This window comes from Erythrolamprus reginae, chromosome 1 (assembly GCF_031021105.1).
Source record: "Erythrolamprus reginae isolate rEryReg1 chromosome 1, rEryReg1.hap1, whole genome shotgun sequence".
Lineage (NCBI taxonomy): Eukaryota > Metazoa > Chordata > Lepidosauria > Squamata > Dipsadidae > Erythrolamprus > Erythrolamprus reginae.
The window spans coordinates 422,215,718-422,239,182 of NC_091950.1; the positions used below are offsets into that span (position 1 = coordinate 422,215,718).

Here is a 23,465-nt window from a genome sequence, read left to right on the forward strand (position 1 = left end):
TTCATACAATCGAGCGCCCCGGAGTCTTTACGCATGCGCAGGCGGCACTCGTTACCACGGAAACAGCCCTTCTTTTACCCACCCAAGATGGCCGCTACGGCAAGCGACAAGGAAAGGGGATTCCCGGCCCGTCCTTATATAGCGCGGATCTCGTGAGCAACGGCAAGAAGGGAGCGTTGGAGACCGGGCGGGACGTGATGTTCGCGGGATGGAGCAGCGGCGCTGCTTCTCCGCGTAAGTGACGGTCCCTCGAGAGGCGGCGGGGACGGAGACGAAGCCACGGTGACGGGGCTTAATTTGAGCGTGACGGAGCGACCGGCCGGAGTGGAAGTACTACCACTCCCAGCGTGCCCCGCGAAGCCTCAACATGAGCTTCGACGGTTAGCCACCGCGTTGCATGATGGGTTTTGTGGTTTGGGGAAGAATAAATCCCCCCTTCTCCAACTGGGCGCCCTCCTGTACGATGGGCTTTGTAGTCCAGTACTGTACCCCAGAAGGGTAGGGGTGTAGTCCAGTACCCCAGAAGGATAGGGGTGAACCCTCCCCCTCATTAATCGTAGACATTTTATGCCCCTTCTGTTTAGGTAGCCCTTCCCCAACCCCCAAAGTTCTCTATGTCTTGAGTCATAGAGCCTCTGAGCATGAGCAGAGTTCATGGCTTCTCGGATATTGAGATTTCTGGGGGTGTTTGGGGTGGGAAATGGAGCCCAAATGCAACCCATATGTTTTTGGACTACAGTTCCCATCGTCTGTGGTGTGGTCAGTGGGATTTGTATTCTGGACACCAACCTGGGGAAGAGGAGGAGAATAACAATAATAATATAACAATAGTAAATATTATTACTGGATTGGAAAGCATTTTAGAATAGAATAGTCTATTTATTGGCCAAGCGTGATTGGACATGGAAGGTATTTGTCTTTGGTGCATATGTTCCCAGTGTACATAAAAGAAAAAACATATTTATTTTATTTATTTGATTTTTTAATGCCGCCCTTCTCCTTAGACTCAGGGCAGCTTACAACATGTTAGCAATAGCACTTTTTAACAGAGCCAGCATATTTGTCAAGAATCATGAGACACAACACTTAATGATGGTCACAGAGTACAAATAAGCAATCAGGAAGCAATATTAATAAAAAATTTAAGGATACAAGCAACAAGTACTGATAATAATGTAGCGATGTAATGTACTGATAATAATGTTTAATGTTTTAAAGTGTTTTCAGCTGTTTTTAATGAACTTCGATTTCTCTTATTGTTTTGTATTATTATGCTGAAAACTGGCCTGAGTCTCAAGAGAAACGCGGCCTAGAAATCAACCAACCAATCAATCAACCAATCAAATAAATAAATAAATAAATGGAGTTACAGTCATAAGTGGGAGGAGATGGGTGATAGGAATGATGAGAAAAAAATTAGTAGTAATAGTAGTGCAGACTTAGTAAATAGTTTAACAATGTTGAGGGAATTATTTGTTTAGCAGAGTGATGGCGTTGGGAGAAAAACTGTTCTTGTGTCTAGTTGTCTTGGTGTGCAGTGCTCTGTAGCGAAGTTTTGAATGTAGGAGTTGAAACAGTTTGTGTCCAGGATGCGAGGGGTCAGTAAATATTTTCCCCACCCTCCCTGTTCGCCCTAGAACAAGAACAGAAGCACCAGCCTGAAGATGACAAGTAGGACCTGGTTGAAACGTCGCCAGAAATCTCTGAATCCTACACGGGAAGAAACCCGAATATGCCAAGACCTTCATATATATAGTCCTCGGAGAGGGGTGGCATACAAATGTAATAAATTATATATATGAAGGTCTTGGCTATTCAGGTTTCTTCCCGTGTAGGATTTAGAGATTTCTGGTGACGTTTCAACAAGGTCCCACTCGTCATCTTCAGACTGGTGCTTCTGTCCTTGTTCTAGGGCGAACACAGCAAGACCTGAGCTGCCTTCCCTCTATAAATACTGGTGGGTGGGTGTGGTTTGATGGCTCAGCAGCTGCAAGCTGTGTTGAAACTTCCTGCTGAGTCAGTGGGGTAACACCTGGGGTCATTGATTTAATTGATGTATGCTGATTAGTTGATGTTTGTGGATTGGGGGTGATATCCTGAACAAACAAATAAATAAATAAATAGTTGGAGCTTGCAGGCTACTTAGTTTTTCTATCTCATCCCCACAATATGAACAAGCGGGATGATACCTCCCGCCTACCAGACATCTGGAAACCAGCCCTCATTAACAAACGTATCCCAGCCATACAAACTGAAACCAGACTCAGAACAACACGGGACAATACCACCAATCACCTCCACTAGACCCAAACCCACACCCACCCTCCAGACAAAATACAACCACCACCCAGAAGCCAAACTACAGCAGTGCTCCCAACTGTTGCAGCCCCCTCTGACTTGCGCACCAAGCAAACCGACAAACACCATAAACACATGACCAGACCACAAACTCGCAGCCAAACAAAAATTGTTACACCCCAGACACACATTACAGAACAGCTAAGTAGCCTAAGTAGATAGGTAGATAAATATGTAGGTAGATAGATGGATAGGTAGGTAGGTAAATATTTTATTTATTTATTAAATTTGTATGCCGCCCCTCTCCGCAGACTCGAGGCGGCTCACAACAGTAACAGAAAACAATATATAATACAAATTCAATAATTAGAAAGCTAAAAACCCATAGTTTTAAAAAAAAAACATGCACACAACATACCATACATAAACAGTATAGGCCTGGGGAAGATATTTCAGTTCCCCCATGCCTGATGGCAGAGGTGGGTTTTAAGGAGTTTGCGAAAGGCAAGGAGGGTGGGGGCAGTTCTAATCTCAGAGGGGAGCTGGTTCCAGAGGGTCGGGGCCGCCACAGAGAAGGCTCTTCCCCTGGGACCCGCCAAACGACATTGTTTAGTTGACGGGACCCGGAGAAGGCCAACTCTTTGGGACCTAGTCGGTCACTGGGATTTGTGCGGCAGAAGGCGGTCCCGGAGATGTTCTGGTCCGATGCCAGAATAGGTAGGTAGATGGATCGGTAGGTAGGTAGATAGATAGATAGATGATAGACAGTTTCCCTGAAAATAAGACCCTCTTATATTTTTTTGAACATATAGGGATAAACATATATCCATTGTAAGATAAAATACAGGAAATAGTATAAGGGCAGAGCTAGATGGACCATGAGGTCTTTTTCTGCCATTTCTATGTTTTTATCAAAAAGATTTGTCTTTGGACAGTTGAAAAATTTCACCACTGATTCGGGAGGCATCAGGAGGGCCATTTTTTTCCGTTGCAAAACCAGAGAAGCAGATAGGTTTATCATGTGACTGTCCACTAAGAGTCACAGTTTGCTTTGGGGATAATAACTGTACTTTTTGTGGGACTTGGGCATTTTGAGACTTGATTTCTGCTGTTGCGGCTTTCCTTAGAAAAACTGAGAATTTCCTCATTTGGGTTCTCTTTTGCAGCTGTCAGCTGTTTCGGCGTGATGGCGAATAGACTGGGCCTTTTCTCGCTGCTGTTTTTATCCTTTGCCTCATTCGCAACCTGCGGTAAGTGATTTTTTTTTTGGCTTGCAAAATGAAGGGCTTCAGAGATTTTTGCTTTCCTGTTTCGACCTGTTTAACGTCTGCTTCCTGTTTTTTTAAAGAGGTGCTTTAAGAGTTTTTCAGACTCAACCACTTTCAGCTGACTGGACTTCAACCCCCAGAATTCCTTCAGCCAGGCCAGCTTGAGGGTTGACTCCTCCCTCCCTCCCTTCCCTCGTTTTTCCTTCTTTCTCATCACCTCCCTCCTTCCCAAAACCCCAGCTATCTCTAATCCACACTGCCTATCCCTCAGCTCCATTGTGGCAGCACTGAGGCTTCAAGATGGCTTCAACCAGGCTATCTTCAAGGTTGACACCTTCCTTCCTTCCTTCCTCCCTCCCTTCCCTCCCTCCCTCTCTTTCCTTCCTCCCTTCCCCCTTCCATCCATCCTTCCTTTCTCCATTTTTTTCACATTCTCATCTTCCTTCCTTCCATTTCTTACGGGACCGCCTTCTGCCACATAAATCCTTGCGGCCGGTTAGATCTACGGAGAGGGGCGGCATACAAATCTAATAAATAATAATAATAAAATAATAATAATAATAATAATAATAGGTGCCACAGAGTCGGCCTTCTCCAGGTCCCATCAACCAAACAATGTCATTTGGCGGAGCCTTTTCTGTGGGGGTGCCGACCCCCTGGAATCAGCTCCCTCAGAGATTCGTACTGCCCCCACCCTCCTCGCCTTCCACAAGAGCCTCAAGACCCACCTATGTCGCCAGGCTTGGGGCAATTAGATCTTGCCCCTCTGACCAATAAATGTAATGTATGGTGTGATTGGACTGTATGATTGCTTATTACATTAGGATTTTTAGTTGTATTTTAATTATAACAACAACAATAACAATAATAATTTCCTCCCTCCCTTTCTTCTTATCTTCCCTCTCTCCTTCCTTCCTTCTTTCCCTCCTTTTCATTTTCTTATCTTCCTTTCTTCCATTTCTTCCCTCCCTCTCTTCCTTCTTATCTTCCCTCTCTTCTTCCTTCCTTCCTTCCTTTTCCCTTTCTCATCTACCTTCCTTCCATTTCCTCCTTCCCTCCCTTTCTTCTTTCTTGTCTCCCCTCTCTCCTTCCTTCCTTTTCATCTTCCTTTTTTCCATTTCTTCCCTCCCTCCCTTCCAACTTATCTTCCCTCTCTTCCTCCTTCTTCTCCTTCTCATTTGTTTCCTTCTTTTCAATCCTTCCTTCCTTCTCTTTTCTTTCCTTATTCTCCATCAATCCTTCTTCCTTCCTTCTTCCTTTTTCTTCATTCCTGGTTCTTACTTTCCTTCTCCTTTGTTTCCTTCCTTATTCCTTCCTTCCTTCTTCTCCTTTCCTTCTTCTTCTTCGTTTCCTTCTTTTTCCATCCTTCCTTTTTCTCCTTCCTTCCTTCCTTTTTCTTCTTTCCTTCATTCCTTCCATCCATCCCTCCATCCATCTTGATTTGATGTTGAAATCCACACATCTGAAAGCTACCACCGTTGAAAACCCCTGGTCTAGATCAGGAATCTCCAACCTTGGCAACTTTAATTCTTGTGGACTCAACCAGCCATGAGGGATTCTGGGAGTTGAAGTCTTAACGCTGTGAAGGTTGGACACCCCTGGGCTTCTACTCAAAGAAGGCTGACATGGGAAATTGGAGGTGTTACCGCCAATGGGCAATCCGTTCCAGACCTTGAGCTTAGATCTCGGGGGAACTCAAATGCCAGGGTCTTAGATTAGATTTTTAATTAGATTTATTGGATTTATATGCCGCCCCTCTCCGCAGACTCGGGGCGGCTCACAACAATGGTGAAGAACAATACATAGTAACAAATCTAATATTTAAAAATCTAGGTTACAGTTTTAGATTAAAAGTCCAAAAAAAGAAACCCCAAAAAACAACACACAATCGAATCATACACAAACACTACATGGGCAAGGGGGAGATGTTTCAATTCCCCCATGCCTGATGGCAGGGGTGGGTTTTAAGGAGTTTATGAAATGGACTGGGTTGTGTCAATATGGTCAATCTTCTATGTTTCTCAATCCACTTCTGCCAAATCAAAATACAGTAGTACCTCTAGATATGAGCTGCTCCACATGCGAGTATTCCAAGTTACAAGCCACAACGCGAGCGAAATTTCTGTTCGACACCCGAGCTCAAATTCAGGATACAAGCTGAGCTTCCACTAGGTGGCGCAAGAGTCTCCTTGCTTCCTGTTATCTCGGCGCGAAAAACAAAGTCTAAAGGCATTCGTTCGAGATGCGAGTTGATCGACTTACGAGCTCGGGTCTGGAACGAATTAAACTCGTATCTAGAGGTACTACTGTATTCTTATCCAAATCCGGGAAAGTGGGACGAAAAAGGACTTCAAACTTCCTTAATTTTTTTTATCCCAGTTGAAGATGAACCTCCTGTTTTCTCTGCCCCTGAAGAAGTTTCCCTGGAATACCACAGCGTGCAAAAAATCACACTTACCTTCAGGTAAGCCACCTCTGATATTTTACACCTTCTCACCTGGGGGGCGGGGGGGCGCCCAGAAAGTGCTAATCAGGCAAGTCATTCGGGATGCAGTCACTCCCGGTGATAAAAAATATTCCATTTTCTTTTGTTTTGTTGGGACTTTCCGTCTGGGTGTGACATGCAGGATGATGTTACGTGTGCATTCAATCCTAATTTTCATGTTGTCCTGGCTGATAATAGCAGGGCTGGGCCCATCAGCAGGCCAAATACAAATCTAGATTGACACAAATCTAGATTGAAACAAATCTAGATTGACACAAATATAATAAATAATAATAATAATAATAGATGGCACCGGGGAAGGCTGAGGGCGCGAATCCCCCCAGCTGCACGTCCACAGCCCACCAATGTGGTTTTCCTTTTCTGATGTCCCTGCAGTGCTCCACCCAATGGGACTTTGGTGATCAGGTTCAACATGACCTATACGTCCAAGGAGAACATCACCATTGTTGAATTTCCCAACCAGGTAAGTGTTAGATGTAGAGTTTAGCCTCCTTGAATTGGATCCAACCAGTCCTTTCAGTCGGTTACATTTTGTAATTTAGGTATAGGTAGAATGTCTCGCTTGAAGTGGGGAAAACCTGAGATATTTTTTCAATCATAGCAACTTCAGAATGGGTGGACTTCCACTCCCGGAATTCCCCAGCCTGAATGCTTTAAGATGGGTGGATTTGAACTCCCATAATCTCCCAGTTTGGAGCACGTCTGGCCAGAGAATTCAAAAAGTTGAAATCCCCCCCCCCCCCCCCATTCTTAAAGATCCCAGGGTTGAAAAACTCAAAGCTGTAAGACAAGGTGGAGTAAATATCCATCTGAATCATCCTAAAAGAATGGCTGGCTTGACACCCACCTGGCCACACACCCATCCCTTGAGTCTCGTTGACAGTTCACATATTTTATCTCTCCCTCCCTGACAGGTCATAATTGCAGCAGGCCAAAAGGAGGCCCATTTCCTTGTGAAAGCTAAAGAGGTTGGGCAGGTGACGGTATATCTACAGGTGAACGGATCACATGACACAGGGTAAGCGCCCGTCCTCAACCATGTTCAGCCAGTAATTTTATTCCTCAAGATATATTATTATTATTATTTATTAGATTTGTATGCCGCCCCTCTCCGTAGACTCGGGGTGGCTCACAACAGTGATAAAAACAATACATGGTAACAAATCTAATAATTTAAAATCTAACAGTTTTTACACTAAAAAGTCTAAAAAGAAAACCCCAATATATAAAATACATACACACAGTCATATCATGCACAAAAACTACATAGGCGGGGGGGAGATGTCTCAGTTCCCCCACGCGTGACCACAGAGGTGGGTTTTAAGGAATTTACAAAAGGCAAGGAGGGTGGGGGCAGTTCTAATCTCTGGAGGGAGCTGCCACAGAGAAGGCTCTTCCTCTGGGTCCCGCCAGACGACATTGTTTAGTCGACGGGACCTGGAGAAGACCAACTCTCTGGGACCTGACCGGGTGCTGGGATTCGTGCGGCAGAAGGAGGTCTCGCAGATATTCTGGTCTGGTGCCATGAAGGGCTTTATAGGTAATGACCAACACTTTGAATTGTGACCGGAAACTGATCGGCAACCAATGCAGACTGCAGAGTGTTAGAGTAAGATGGGCATACCTGAGGAAGCCCATGATTGCTCTTGCAGCTGCATTCTGCACGATCTGGAGTTTCCGAACAGTCTTCAAAGGTAGCCCCATGTAGAGAGCGTTACAGTAGTCGAGCCTCAAGGTGATGAGGGCATGAGTGACTGTGAGCAATAACTCCCTGTCCAAATAGGGCCGCAACTGGTGCACCAGGCGAACCTGGGCAAACACCCTCCTCGCCACAGCCGAAAGATGACCGTGATGGACCGTGAGGTCTTTTTCTGCCATCAATCTTCTAGGTTTCTATGTTGCTGAGTTGGGGTTCGCTTCGAGGACCCTGCACAGAACAGTAGCCACCAGTGGTGAAATTGTAAGGGGAGAAGAGGAAGAACCAGGAGGGTGGCATCAAGCAAGTCATCAGCCAAGAATCATTACATTCCACACAAAACATTGTTCTTTTGCAGGCCCAGAATCCGGTTCCTTGTGATCCACAGCAACGCCGTAAAAATTGTGGATCAAGTGATCGGTTGGATCTATTTCCTAGCCTGGTCGGTTTCCTTCTACCCTCAGGTGTTTGAGAATTGGAGACGCAAAAGGTAAAACACACGGCCATCCTCAGCTACCATCCTCCGGAAGTTGCCAGTGTTTAATCTGTGAGGTGGCATTGAGTTCCACATCTTTTAATTTTTCTCTCTTTTTGTAAACAGAATTTATTAACTTTCCACTTTTTCTTTAAAAACAGTAATACAATAAGTACAATCAGTAGTTCTACATTGTTACATCATTGCATCTTTATCCTTTGAGCTTAGTTATATTTTATACACTTATATACAGTGGCCCCTCTACTTACGAACTTAATTCGTTCCGTGACCAGGTTCTTAAGTAGAAAAGTTTGTAAGAAGAAGCAATTTTTCCCATAGGAATCAATGTAAAAGCAAAGAATGTGTGCGATTGGGGAAACCACAGGGAGGGTGAAGGCCCTGTTTCCTCCCAGGAGATTCCTAGAGAGACCCCACAGAGGCTTCTCCCTGCCTTTTCCGGCCCTGATTCCTCCCAGGAGATTCCTAGAGAGGCCCCACGGAGGCTTCTCTCTGCCTTTTCCACTTACAGTTTCGAGGGCTCGGGTTTGTAAGTGAAAAATGGTTCTTGAGAAGAGGCAATAAAATCTTGAACATCCGGTTCCTATCAAAAAAGTTCATAAGTAGAGGCGTTTTTAGGTGGAGTTACCACTGTACACTTAAACACATTGTACACATATTTTAATATTTCTAAGAAGTTGTCCTGAAGCCGAATAAAAATTCAGTTTCCCCTCCTTTGAACCATGTTGCTACTCTGTTACACCTAAAAAAAAAGATTGTCCCCAATTTATTATCATAATGGAACCTGGAATTTGGGTCATAAGTCATTGTGGTCTAAATTGAGACATCAGATAATAAGATTCTAATTTGTCACCATTTTTCTGATGTTGGTAAAATGAGTCGTCAGAATGGTCACTAAACACATCGGGTAGCTGTTAAGCGAACATGTGGTCCTTAAACCAACCCTGTATACCCGGTTGGTGGCATTTGCCATTCTCTGATGAAAAACAAATTGTGGTCATGTCTTAAAAGCAGGCTGGCTGGGGAATTCTGGGAATTATTATTATTATTTATTTATTTATTTATTTTATTTATTCATTTGTCCAATATACAAATACATAGGAAGAAAAATAGACATGTAGTAATATATATAAGGGTAAAAGTGAACTTAGAGGAGAGGATATATGAAAGGAAGAAAATATATATGATAAGTGAGAGAAAGGAAAGACAATTGGACAGGGGGCGAAAGGCACACCAGTGCACTTATGTACGCCCCTTACTGACCTCTTAGGAACCTGGAGAGGTCAATCGTGCATAGTCTAAGGGAGAAATGTTGGGGGTTAGGGGTTGACACAATTGAGTCCGGCAATGAGTTCCACGCTTCGATAACTCGATTGTTGAAATCATATTTTTTACAGTCAAGTCTGGAGCGGTTCGTATTAAGTTTGAATCTGTTGCGTGATCTTGTGTTGTTGCAGTTGAAGCTGAAGTAGTCATTGACCGGTAGGACGTTGCAGCATATGATCTTGTGGGCAATACTTAAATCGTGTTTTAGGCGCCGTAGTTCTAGGCTTTCTAGGCCCAGGATAGTGAGTCTATTTTCGTAGGGTATTCTGTTTCGAGTGGAGGAGTGAAGGGCTCTTCTGGCGAAATATCTTTGGACATTTTCAAGGGTGTTGATGTCTGTGATGTGGTATGAGTTCCAGACATATGAGCAGTAGTCTAGGATGGGTCTGGCAAACGTTTTGTAGGCTCTTGTGAGTAGTGCGAGATTGCCAGAGCAGAAGCTACGTAGGATCAGGTTAACAACTCTAGAAGCTTTTTTGGCGATATTGTTGCAGTGGGCTTTAGCTCTTAGGTCATTCGATATTAGTATTCCAAGGTCTTTTACTGAGTGTGGGTTCGCAGTGAGAGATTGTTTATTCAGTTCGTATGTGCGGTTTGGATTCTTTTTGCCGATGTGGAGGGTAGAGCATTTGTTGGTTGATATTTGAAGTTGCCAGGTGTTAGACCAGTCTGAGACAAAGTCCAGGTCTTTTTGGAGAGTGATTGTGTTGTCAGTGTAATTATTATTTATTAGATTTGTAATAAAGAAGACTCGGAATCCAACCCCCTTAAACCGTTGCTGGCTGGGAAGTTCTGGGAGTGGAAGTCCATCCCCTCTTAAGGCACCACTGGCTGGGGAATTCTGGGAATTGAATCTCACTTTATTTTAAATTTGCCAAGTTTGGAAAACAGTGTCCTAGAAGCTGGATTTTTCCATCTAAAAGACAATCATGACCACAAAATTCTGAGTTTAGTGCACACACGAAAGTTCCCAAAGTCTAGCTCAATTCCTCCCACAACTCTTTCTTCTCAACATGTATCTGTTCCTTTCGCCAGCGTTGTGGGACTCAGTTTCGATTTCATTGCTCTGAACCTGACCGGCTTCATTGCCTACAGTGTCTTCAACATCGGACTCTTCTGGATTAGCCCCATAAAGGTACCCAGGTCCCTTCTCCTCTGGCTGGGTGTCGTCTGCCATCTCAGGCCGCCACTTCTGGTGTAAGAGCTTTGCCTTCCTCTGCAGGAGCAGTTCCTGCACCGGTATCCCAACGGCGTGAATCCCGTAGACAGCAACGATGTCTTTTTCAGCCTCCATGCAGTGGCCCTCACTCTGTTCATCATCTTCCAGTGCTTAATCTATGAGGTAGGTGCACTGATGGTGTTACCTAGTTGGCTCATGAAATGTCTGCCGAAAAACAACCAAGTTCAGAGAGCCTCAAGGACCCTGTCTATTTGTCTGGATGTTTGCCTGTCTATACGTATGTCTATCTGTCAATTTATATTTATACAGTGGTACCTCTACCTAAGAAGGCCTCTACTTACAAACTTTTCTAGATAAGAACCAGGTGTTCAAGATTTTTTTTGCCTCTTCTCAACAACCATTTTCCACTTACAAACCTGAGCCTTTGAAACTGTAACTGGAAAAGGCAGGGAGAAGCCTCCGTGGGGCCTCTCTAGGAATCTCCTGGGAGGAAACAGGGCCGGAAAAGTTGGGGAGAAGCCTCCGTGGGGCCTCTCTAGGAATCTCCTGGGAGGAAACAGGACTGGAAAAAAGTGGGAGAAGCCTCCGTGGGGCCTCTCTAGGAATCTCCTGGGAGGAAACAGGGCCTCCACCCTCCCTGTGGTTTCCCCAATCACACACATTATTTTACATTGATTCCTATGGGAAAAATTGCTTCTTCTTACAAACTTTTCTACTTAAGAACCTGGAACGAATTAAGTTCGTAAGTAGAGGTACTACTGTATATCATCTATCCATCCATCCATCATCATCTGCGGTGGCGCAGTGGTTACAATGCAATACTGCAGGCTTCTTCTGCTGACTGCCAGCTGCCTGAAATTTGGCAGTTTAAATCTCACCAGGATCAAGGTTGACTCAGCCTTCTGTCCTTCCAAATGAGGACCCCGAGTGTTAGAGATAAGAGGCTGCTTAGAGAGGGCTGTAAAGCAGTATATAAGTCTACATGCTATTGCTCTCTACCATCCATCCTTTATTTGTTTGTTTCTTTTGTCAGGTACGTATTAGTGGTATAGAAAGATATAATATTTATATACATGATTGTTCTGTCTGGGTGCCCCCAGACTTCAACACCAACTGGAAAAAACAGCCAGACACGGTGGTAAAAGCAAAGGCACTTTATAGTTTGAAAAATAAACACAGAGAAATACCTGTTCTTCCCAACAGGCAGGCTATGAGGCTTCACAGCAGAGTCCTGACGGCCAGACAATACAGCAGACTTCTTGCTGGCACCCACACCACTGTAGAGAATAAGACCCACGCCTTTCCCCCCAAGGTTTCAGCCTTCAAGGCCACAAGCCAGACTTAGAGACGCCAAAGATCACAGCCAGGTCCCAGGACTCCCAAAGATAATACTCCACAATACAGGAAGGGTGGGTCTGCCTTTTCAGCCTTTCTGGGGAGAACCACACCCAAACCCAGCTGTTGCCTATTTAGGGCTGGAAATACCTGGCTAATTGTCCCCTTCGTTGTGCTGCTCTTCTCTGCCTGAGATCGATGATGGCTTGTGCATTTTCATCTAAGGACTCCAGGCTGCTTGCTGGGGAGAGCTCCACCCCGGGGGACTCAGGCTGTTCTCCCTCTCCCTCGGCCTGATATTCCTCCTCCCCGTCTGCCTGGGCCTCCTCCTCCTGTTCCTCATCCTCCCCCTCTGAGCATGGAGCCGGCAGAGGTTCAGCCGTTCCCTGAGGAGCCTCAGACGGAATCACAACACATGATACTAGTAAGAGAGAAACATTAGGACAGGGGACGGAAGGCACTCTGGTGCACTTATGCACGCCCCTTACTGACCTCTTAGGAATCGGGAGAGGTCAACAGTGGACAGTCTAAGGGTAAAGTTTTGGGGGTTACACTGTCTGGTAGCGAGTTCCATGCATCAACTACTCGGTTACTAAAGTCATATTTCCTGCAGTCGAGTTTACCTTAATTTTGTATCTATTGTGTGCTCGTTGTGTGGTTGTGGTTGAAGCTGAAGTAGTTGTTGACAGGAAGGAGGTTGTAGCAGATGATTTTATGCGCCGTGCTTAGGTCGTGTTTAAGGCGACGTAGTTCTAAGCTTTCTAAGCCTAGGATTGTAAGTCTGGTGGCATAGGGTATTCTGTTACGAGTGGAGGAGTGGAGGGCTCTTCTAGTAAAGTATCTCTGGACATGTTCTAGAGTGTTTATGTTCGATATGTAGTGCGGGTTCCAGACAGATGAGCTGTATTCAAGGATTGGTCTGGCAAAAGTTTTGTATGCTCTGGTTAGTAATGTGAAAATAATAATAATAATAATAATAATAATTATTATTATTATTATTATTATTATTTAGTAGATTTGTATGCCGCCCCTCTCCGAAGACTCGGAGCAAAAGCTACGTAGGATTAGGTTAACAACTCTTGAAGTCTATCATCTATCTATCCATCTGTCCATCCATCCATCCATCTATCCATTGTCAATGGATCCAATCCATCAATCTATCCATTGTCAATCTTCTGTCTGTCTATCTATCTCTATCATCCACCGATCATCCATCTATCTACCTACCTACCTACCTACCTACCTATCTTTAACATCCATCAGTATAGCTATCTAGTTATGTTATGAACTGGTCCAAAGACGGGCTACAAGAATGGTGGAAGGTCTTAAGCATAAAACGTATCAGGAAAGACTTAATGAACTCAATCTGTATAGTCTGGAGGACAGAAGGAAAAGGGGGGACATGATCGAAACATTTCAATATGTTAAAGGGTTAAATAAGGTCCAGGAGGGAAGTGTTTTTAATAGGAAAGTAAACACAAGAACAAGGGGGCACAATCTGAACTTAGTTGGGGGAAAGATCAAAAGCAACATGAGAAAATATTATTTTACTGAAAGAGTAGTAGATCCTTGGAACAAACTTCCAGCAGACGTGGTTGGTAAATCAACAGTAACTGAATGTAAACATGCCTGGGATAAACATATATCCATCCTAAGATAAAATACAGAAAATAGTATAAGGGCAGACTAGATGGACCATGAGGTCTTTTTCTGCCGTCAGTCTTCTATGTTTCTATGTTATCTATCTTTGTCTAACTACAATGGGTTAATTATGGAGCCACCAAGAACACTCCCACCATATGGACAGAGCAAATCATTTCTAAATAAAACAAAAGAGCAACCCCACCCCTTCCTTCTAGCACTGATAATGTTACCTAGTTGGGTAATGACACATCTGTAAGCAAACAATCAAGCTCAGAGAGTGCCAAGGACCCCACAGTTCTCTTCCTCTTTCTTCTCCTCTTTCCCCCCTTCTCCTCCACTCCCCAAAGCCCATTTCCAAATAGAATTGATGACGTCACCTAATTTGGTAATGAAATGTCTTGCAAGAACGCAGCCAAGGTCAGAGAGCACCAAGGAAAACCACACTGTAAAGTAGCTCCACTTATTTATTATTTTATTTATTTATTGGATTTGTATGCCGCCCCTCTCCGGAGACTCGGGGCGGCTAACAGCAGTAATAAGACAGCGTATAACAATAATCCAATACTAAAAACAATTAAAACCCATTATAATAAAAAACCAAACATACATACAGACATACCATGCATAAAATTGTAAAGGCCTAGGGGGAAATAGTATCTCAATTCCCCCATGCCTGGTGGCAGAGGTGGGTTTTAAGTAGCTTACGAAAGGCAAGGAGGGTGGGGGCAATTCTAATCTCTGGGGGGAGTTGGTTCCAGAAGGCCGGGGCCGCCACAGAGAAGGCTGTTCCCCTGTATCCCGCCAAGCAACATTGTTTAGTTGACGGGACCCGGAGAAGACCCACTCTGTGGGACCAAACTGGTCGCTGGGATTCATGAAGCAGAAGGCGGTCCCGGAGATAATCTGGTCCGGTGCCATGAAGGGCTTTATAGGTCATAACCAACACTTTGAATTGTGACCGGAAACTGATCGGCAGCCAGTGCAGGCCGCAGAGTGTTGGTGTAACATGGGCATATTTGGGAAAGCCCATGATTGCTCTCGCAGCTGCATTCTGCACGATCTGAAGTTTCCGAACACTTTTCAAAGGTAGCCCCATGTAGAGAGCATTACAGTAGTCGAACCTCGAGGTGATGAGGGCATGAATGACTGTGAGCAGTGACTCCCGGTCCAGATAGGGTCGCAACTGGTGCACCAGGCGAACCTGGGCAAACGCCCCCCTCGCCACAGCTGAAAGATGGTTCTCTAATGTGAGCTGTGGATCGAGGAGAACGCCCAAGTTGCGGACCCTCTCTGAGAGGGTCAATGATTCCCCCCCCCCCCGGATGATGGATGGACAGATGGAATTGTCCTTGGGAGGCAAGACCCACAGCCACTCCGTCTTGTCTGGGTTGAGTTTGAGTTTGTTGATACCCATCCAGGCCCCAACAGCCTCCAGGCACCGGCACATTCTAAGCCTTTTTTTCCTGGCTAGATTCCTGGCTATTAGCTTGCTGGCACCTTTTACAATGAGGCTGGGCAGCCTAGTTTTATAACCACTCCAGAAGAAATAAAGAAGAAGAATCCCATTATGGTTGTAAGTTGCAACAATCCGTAAAACACTTAACTTCACAAGTTGTTTTTTAACCAAATGTGGTTGTAATGGCAGGTGAACACACCTCTCGTTCTTCAAGCCCGGCATAAAAATTTAACAGCCTAGTCATTTTATGTATTCAGTTTTACTAATCGTGAGTCACAGCCACGCCCGTCTGGTTTTCTCCTCTGTGATTCAAGACCTACATGGAGTTTTAGAATTGGGAAGGTTCCACTTAGCAACACTGGTGTTTGCAACAGGGGCTGCCATGAATTACTCCAAATTTAAGCAATTAAAATTCTTTTTTAAAGCCCCGAGGCATTGTATCCAGTGCCCTGATAATTGACGCTGTCGTTGGGATCATCCAAATAGTTGCAATCCCTCTTTACAAATCTGAGTGGGTTTCGAGAGACTTTCTGGGTTTTCTTTCGCTTCTCATCCACGACTGGATGGTGGGGAATGGAAGAATTTACCGTATTTTTAGGAGTTTAAGATGCAGCTTTTTCCTCCCTAGAAGAGACTTAAAATTCAGGTGCATCTTATATTGTGAATGTAGCTTTTTATTATTTTACTGAAAGAGTAAGTAGATCCTTGGAACAAACTTCCAGCAGACGTGGTAGATAAATCCACAGTAACTGAATTTAAACATGCCTGGGATAAACATAGATCCATCCTAAGATAAAATACAGAAAATAGAATTGAACGGGTCCAAAGACGGGCTACAAGAATGGTGGAAGATCTTAAGCATAAAACGTATCAGGAAAGACTTCATGAACTCCATCTGTAGAGTCTGGAGGACGGAAGGAAAAGGGGGGACATGATCGAAACATTTAAATATGTTAAAGGGTTAAATAAGGTCCAGGAGGAAAGTGTTTTTAATAGGAAAGTGAACACAAGAACAAGGGGACAGAATCTGAAGTTAGTTGGGGGAAAGATCAATAGCAACATGAGAAAATATTATTTTACTGAAAGAGTAGTAGATCCTTGGAACAAACTTCCAGCAGACGCAGTAGATAAATCCACAGTCACTGAATTTAAACATGCCTGGGATAAACATATATCCATCCTAAGATAAAATACAGAAAATAGTATAAGGGCAGACTAGATGGACCAGGAGGTCTTTTTCTGCCGTCAGACTTCTATGTTTCTATGGTTATCACCTATAAAGCCCTATATAGCATCGGGCCAGATTAGGTCCCTCAGAGTCGGCCTTCTCCAGGTCCCATCAACCCCCTCATGGCGGGGCATAGGGGAAGAGCCTTCTCTGTGAGGGCCCTGGCCCTCTGGAATCAGCTTTCCCTGGTGATTTGCACTGCCCCCACCCTCCCTGCCTTTCGTAAGAGTCTTATGACCCACCTTTGTCGCCAGGCCTGGCGCAATTAGGTCTCAGCCCCCTGGCTAACGAAATGAGATATTTGTTGTATGATTGAACTGGTATGATTATTTTTAAATATTGGATTTTTAGATTGCAATTTTAAATTTAATTAGATTTGCTGTTGTACTGTATTATATGGTGTGAGCCACCCCAAGTCCTCGGAGAAGGGCAGCATACAAATCAAATCAATCAATAAATCAATAAACAAACTGAAAAAATGGTCATAAATCACTTTGGGCCAGACTATTTACGGCAGTGTTTCCCAACCTTGGCAACTTGAATATATCTGGACTTCAACTCCCAGAATTCCCCAGCCAGCATTTGCTGGCTGGGGAATTCTGGGAGTTGAAGTCCAAATATCTTCAAGTTGCCAAGGTTGGGAAACACTGATTTAAGGGACCGTCTCCTGCCACGTACCTCCCAGAGGCCTATTAGATCGCACAGAATCGGCCTCCTCCAGGTCCCATCGACCAAGCAATGCAGGTTGGTGGGACCACGGGGCAGAGCCTTCTCTGTGGGCGCCCCAGCTCTATGGAACCAACCCCCCCTACCGACATCCGCGCCACCCCCACCCTGTTGGCCTTTTGTAAGGCCATGAAGCCCTGGCTAGGCTGGCAGGCCTCGGGGTTCCGATATTAACAACGTCCCTGTCCACACATATGAATGTGTAGGATTGGTTTGTATGCATGTTGTTGAGTCTATTTTATATTGGTTTTATTAGAGTTTTAGAGATTAGATAGTGTTTTTGACTTCTTCTATTGTTTCAGAAACATAGAAGACTGACGGCAGAAAAAGACCTCATGATCCATCTAGTCTGCCCTTATATTTTCTGTATTTTATCATACGAGTTCGCGGAGAGGGGCGCCATACAAATCTAAATAATAAATAAATAAATAAAATAAATAAAATATGTTTATCCCAGGCATGTTTAAATTCAGCTACTGTGGATTTACCAATCACGTCTGCTGGAAGTTTGTTCCAAGGATCTACTACTCTTTCAGTAAAATAATATTTTCTCACTTTGCTTCTGATCTTTCCCCCAACTAACTTCAGATTGTGTCCCCTTGTTCTTGTGTTCACTTTCCTATTAAAAACACTTCCCTCCTGAACCTTATTTAACCCTTTGACATATTTAAATGTTTCGATCCTGTCCCCCCTTTTCCTTCTGTCCTCCAGACTATACAGATTGAGTTCATGAAGTCTTTCCTGATACGTTTTATGCTTAAGACCTTCCACCATTCTTGTGGCCTGTCTTTGGACCCGTTCAATTTTGTCAATATCTTTTTGTAGGTGAGGTCTCCAGAACTGAACACAGTATTCCAAATGGGGTCTCACCAGCGCTGTATATAGCAGGATCACAATCTCCCTCTTCCTGCTTGTTATACCTCTAGCTTTGCAGCCAAGCATCCTACTTGCCTTTCCTACCACCCAACCACACTGCTCACCCATTTTGAGACTGTCAGAAATCACTAGCCCTAAATCCTTCTCTTCTGAAGTTTTTGCTAACACAGAACTGCCAATACAATACTCAGATTGATGATTCCTTTTCCCCAAGTGCATTATTTTACATTTGGAAACATTAAACTGCAGTTTTTTAATTCTTTTATTGTTATAAGCCACCCTGAGTCCTTCGGGGTTGGGAGGCATAAAAGTCAAATTTTATTCATTTATTTTTATTTATTTATTCATTTGTCCAATACACAAATACATAGGAAGAAAAATAGACATGTAGTAATATATATAAGGGTAAAGTGAACTTAGAGGAGAGGATATATGAAAGAAAGAAAATATATATGATAAGTGAGAGAAAGGAAAGACAAAAGTAAATAAATAAATTTTGGAGATTGTGTGATATTTTACTCAAATTCAGCAGGACTGTTTGGCAGACTGGGAATATTCCTCTGCCCACAAGCTGCCCAGCGTCAAAATTCCTTTCGCCACCTTCGATTTGACCCATGGATTCCTTGCATTTATGCCCACTGGAATCGGAATTTCTGAGTTAAATTCCTGCCGGACAATGTTGACTCGGTCTCTCTCTCTCTCTCTTTCTTTACTTCCCCCGCAGAGAGGGGCTCAGAAGGTTTCTCGCGTGGCCATTGCGTTCCTGGTGGCGGCCTGGCTGTTTGTCTTCACCACTTTGGCCGTGACGCTCGCTCAACAAATCACCTGGTTGCAATTCTTGTTTTATTTCTCCTACATCAAGCTGGGAATCACGCTCATCAAATACTTCCCCCAGGTGAGCAGACGGCGGATCGTGGTTTTTTTCCCCCCCAACGACGGGAGTGTTTGATCTCGGCCACAAAAATGGAAGCCCGAAATTTCTGTTGTTAAGTGAGACATTTGCAAAATGAGTTTTGCCCGCCTGGACAACCATTTCTTGCCATTGTTGTTAAGCGAATCACTGTGGTTGTTGAGTTAGAAACACAACTGTTAAGTGAAATCCGGCTTCCCCACTGACTTATTTTATTTTTTTTTATTTTTTTTATTTTTTTATTTATTTATTTTATTTATTTTATTTATTTATTTATTTATTTATTTATTTATTTTATTTTATTTATTTATTTTTTATTTTATTTTTTTTATTTATTTTATTTTATTTATTTTATTTATTTTAATTAATTAATTAATTAGATTTGTATGCCGCCCCTCTCCGTAGACTCGGAGCGGCTCACAACACAATAAAACAGTTCATAACAAATCTAATAATTTACAATTTAAAATATTTTAAAAACCCCATTATTAAGCAGACATACGTACAAACATACCATACATAAATTATATAGACCCTGGGGAAATATCTCAGTTCCCCCATGCCTGATGACAAAGGTGGGTTTTGAGGAGTTTACGAAAGGCAAGGAGGGTAGGGGCAGTTCTAATCTCTGAGGGGAGCTAGTTCCAGAGAGTCGGGGCCGCCACAGAGAAGGCTCTTCCCCTGGGTCCCGCCAACTGGCATTGTTTAGTTGATGGGACCCAGAGAAGGCCCACTGTGGGACCTAATCGGTCGCTGGGATTCGTGCAGCAGAAGGCGGTCTCGGAGATATTCTGGTCCGATGCCATGAAGGGCTTTGCTTGTCAGAAGGTCAAATGATCCTGGGACACTGCAACTATCATAAATACAGGTCAGTTTCTCACTGTCTGAATTTTTTATTATGTGACCATGGAGATGCTGGTAGTCCTTGACTTACAACAATCTATTTAGTGACCCTTCAGAGTTACAATAGCCCAGAAAAAGTGGTTTTTTTCACATGACTGTGGCAACATCCCCATTGGTCACATGATCAAAATTTGGACACTTGGCCACTAGTTCATATTTATGACGGTCGCAGTATCTCAAGGTCATGTGATAACTCTTGCGACTTTTTGGCAAGCAACGCCAACAGACAAGCCAGATTTACTTAACAACCATATCACTGGCCATGGTGGTGCAGTGGTTGGAATGCAGTATTGCAGGTTAAATTCTGCCCACAATCAGGAAGTTCAATCTTGAGCGGTTCGAGGTTGGCTCAGCCTTCTATCCTTCCGAGGTGGGTAAAATGAGGACCCAGAATGCTGGGAGCGATATGCTGACTGTCAACTGCTTAGAGAGGGCTGTAAAGCACTGTGAAGCGGTCTATAAGTCTAAGTGCTGGAAGGGAAGGGAAGGAAGGAAAGGGAGGGAGGGAGGAAGGAAGGAAGGAAGAAGGGAGAGAGGGAAAGAAGGAAGGATGGAAGGAGGGAGGGGGGAAGGCAGGAAGGAAGGAAAGAAGGAAGAAGAGACAGGGAAAGAAGGAAGGAAGGATGGAAGGAGGGAGGGGGGAAGGAAGGAAGGATGGAAGGAAGATGAAAGACGGAGACAGAGAATGGATTGATGGAAGAAGGGAGGGAAGAATATAGGAAAGGGGGAATATGGGAAGGAAAGGGAAGGAGGGAGGGAGGAAGGAAGGGAGAGGGGAAGGAAGGGAGGAAGGAAGAAGGGAGAGAGGGAAAGAAGGAAGGAAGGAAGGATGGAAGGAAGATGAAAGACGGAGACAGAATGGATTGATGGAAGAAGGGAGGGAAGAATATAGGAAAGGGGGAGTATGGGGAGGGAGGGAGGCAGGAAGGAAGGAAGGACAGAATGCAATATTGCAGACTGATTTTGCCCACAACTAAAAAGTTTGATCCTGATCGACTCAAGATGGACTTAGCCTTCCATCCTCCCAAGATGGGTAAAATGAGGACCCAGATTGTTGAAGGCAAGAGGCGGACTGTAAACCGCTATAAAGCACTGTGAAGTGGTATATAAGTCTAAGTGCTATTGCGAAGGAAGGAAAGGAAAGGAGAAAGGGGAGGGAGGGCTATTGTTATTGCTACTAATTTAATTGTAGTTATTCACTTAACTGTTGTGGTAAGTAAGGTAGTAAAATGAGGCAACACTCACTCAGCAACTGTCTCGCTTAACAATGGATATTTTGGGCTCAGTTGTGTTCGTAAGTGGAGGATGTAGCTCTTTTCTTTCTGATGAATTGTGTGACATTGCAGAGGACAAGATGCTGACTTGTTTGAGATCTTGGTTGTGGATGAGCTGTTCTTTTCCTACTTATTCGACATCCTGGTCTCCTCTTAGGCCTACCTAAACTTTAGCCGGAAGAGCACCAGGGGCTGGAGCATCGGCAACGTCCTGCTGGACTTCACCGGAGGTGCCTTCAGTCTCATGCAGATGTTCCTGCAATCCTACAACAATGGTAAGAGCGGCCTGTTGGGTCTGACAAGTGGGAGAAGGTGACATACAGCTAGTTCTCGATTTATGTCCATCGTTGAGCCCAACATTCTGTTAAGAGACAGTTAACTTTGTTTGTTCCATTTATTTGACCTTTCTTAAATGAACCACTGTTAGTAATGCAGTTATTAAATGAATATAGTTTCCCTATTGACTTTGTCAGAAGATCATGATACTCCTGGTGTGTGGATTTACCTCAGGATACTCCTGGTGTGTGGATTTACTTCAGGATACTCCTGGTGTGTGGATTTACTTCGGGATGCTCTTGCTGTGTGGATTTACCTCAAGATGCTCCTACTGTGTGGATTTACCTCAGGATGCTCCTACTGTGTGGATTTACCTCAGGATGCTCCTGGTGTGTGGACTTACCTTGGGATGCTCCTGCTGTGTATTGCTGTATTGATTTACCTCAGGAGTCAGGATGCACCTGTTTGCCTGACTATCTAGTTTGGTGTATACGTAGATGTAAAATACATGTATTTGTATAAAACTACAAGTTCATATCACCATCTCTGATTCCATTTGGACGCCGACTGCGCAATTTTCTGACAAAATTGTACAGACACTTCAGTCAAATGGGAAAAAATCTATTCTTTTCCAAGTATTTATTAGTCTCCGTCAGTTGTTGTAAGCCCTCATTGTCTCTTTCTTCTTATTCTTCAGATGCATGGAAGCTGATTTTTGGAGACCCTACCAAATTTGGCCTTGGACTCTTCTCCATCGTCTTCGACATTGTCTTTATGATCCAACATTACTGCTTGTATCGTCAGCAGAACTATGAGGAGTTTGCGTAGATGAGTAGCCTGTCCGAATGTGTCTGTTGCAACTGAGAAGCCTTATTCCAAAAAAAACCCCAGGACTGGCAAAATTGCTACAACTCGAGTTTCCACGCCATCTTAATTGCACTAAACCTACTTTGCCCTCTTGTGCCTTTGCGTCTCGCAATCCACCAGTGCGGCCTTGCCAAAGTCACCCTCCCCTGATTTCCTCGGATGCGGAGTCCTCAAAAGCTTCCAAAGAAGCCGCCCTATTGCCACCCAAATTCTTATGGGTGGCATCTTGGCCAGAAGAACCTGGTTTAGGAGGGAGGTTGGTTTGTTGGTTACAAGCCAAGGAAAGAACAGTTGTCATTGGAAGTTTTAAAATCGGTTAAACTTGGAGGACGGTTCGCGCAACTCCGGGACCCTGGGTGTTCCCTTTTTCTTGCGCACGGGGAGAAACGGATGGTGTTGGACTACCACGAAAAGTTTTACGGTGCCGTCAAGGAACAACACGCTGAGAAATCTCTTGTAAGAACTTTTGTGTGAAACGGATGAATACAGGGATCAATATTATTAAAGCCTTTCTAGCAGGTTGTTGATGGCTTCCTTGTGGTTGCTTGATGAAGGTGCTCTTGTGGTTGCCCAAGGTTTGAAGGGGTTCGGGACACTTGAGGGAGATTGCAGGTCGCTCTGGAAAGGGATCATAGAAACATAGAAGACTGACGGCAGAAAAAGACCTCCTGGTCCATCTAGTCTGCCCTTATACTATTTCCTGTATTTTATCTTACAATGGATATATGTTTATCCCAGGCATGTTTAAATTCAGTTACTGTGGATTTACCAACCACATCTGCTGGAAGTTTGTTCCAAGGATCTACTACTGTTTCAGTAAAATAATATTTTCTCATGTTGCCTTTGATCTTTCCCCCAACTAACTTCAGATTGTGTCCCCTTGTTCTTGTGTTCACTTTCCTATTAAAAACACTTCCCTCCTGAACCCTATTTAACCCTTTAACATATTTAAATGTTTCGATCATGTCCCCCCTTTTCCTTCTGTCCTCCAGACTATACAGATTGAGTTCATCAGTCTATGACAGTCTATGATCAGTCTATGACAGTCTCAAAATGGGTGAGCAGTGCAGTCAGGCGGTAGGGAAAGCAAGTAGGATGCTTGGCTGCATAGCTAGAGGTATAACAAGCAGGAAGAGGGAGATTGTAATCCCGCTGTATAGAGCGCTGGTGAGACCCCATTTGGAATAATACTGTGTCCAGTTC

The 23,465-nt window shown here is 44.0% G+C and overlaps 1 protein-coding gene across 2 annotated transcripts; it reads left to right on the plus strand.

The window, feature by feature from the left end:
- The first annotated feature begins 17 nt into the window (after nucleotides 1-17).
- On the plus strand, nucleotides 18-22,784 carry CTNS (cystinosin, lysosomal cystine transporter). Of its 2 annotated transcripts, none has more exons than XM_070735428.1 (11): nucleotides 18-234; nucleotides 3,465-3,548; nucleotides 5,946-6,030; nucleotides 6,448-6,535; nucleotides 6,987-7,090; nucleotides 8,127-8,258; nucleotides 10,623-10,722; nucleotides 10,810-10,929; nucleotides 18,757-18,927; nucleotides 21,277-21,394; nucleotides 22,093-22,784. In XM_070735428.1, the coding sequence occupies exons 1-11, from the start codon at nucleotides 198-200 to the stop codon at nucleotides 22,221-22,223; spliced, it is 1,170 nt and encodes a 389-aa protein (XP_070591529.1). In that variant the 5' UTR covers nucleotides 18-197; the 3' UTR covers nucleotides 22,224-22,784. The 2 variants fall into 2 exon arrangements, with proteins under 2 accessions (XP_070591529.1, XP_070591530.1); XM_070735429.1 differs by having other exon boundaries at nucleotides 77-380.
- The last annotated feature ends 681 nt before the right edge of the window (nucleotides 22,785-23,465 follow it).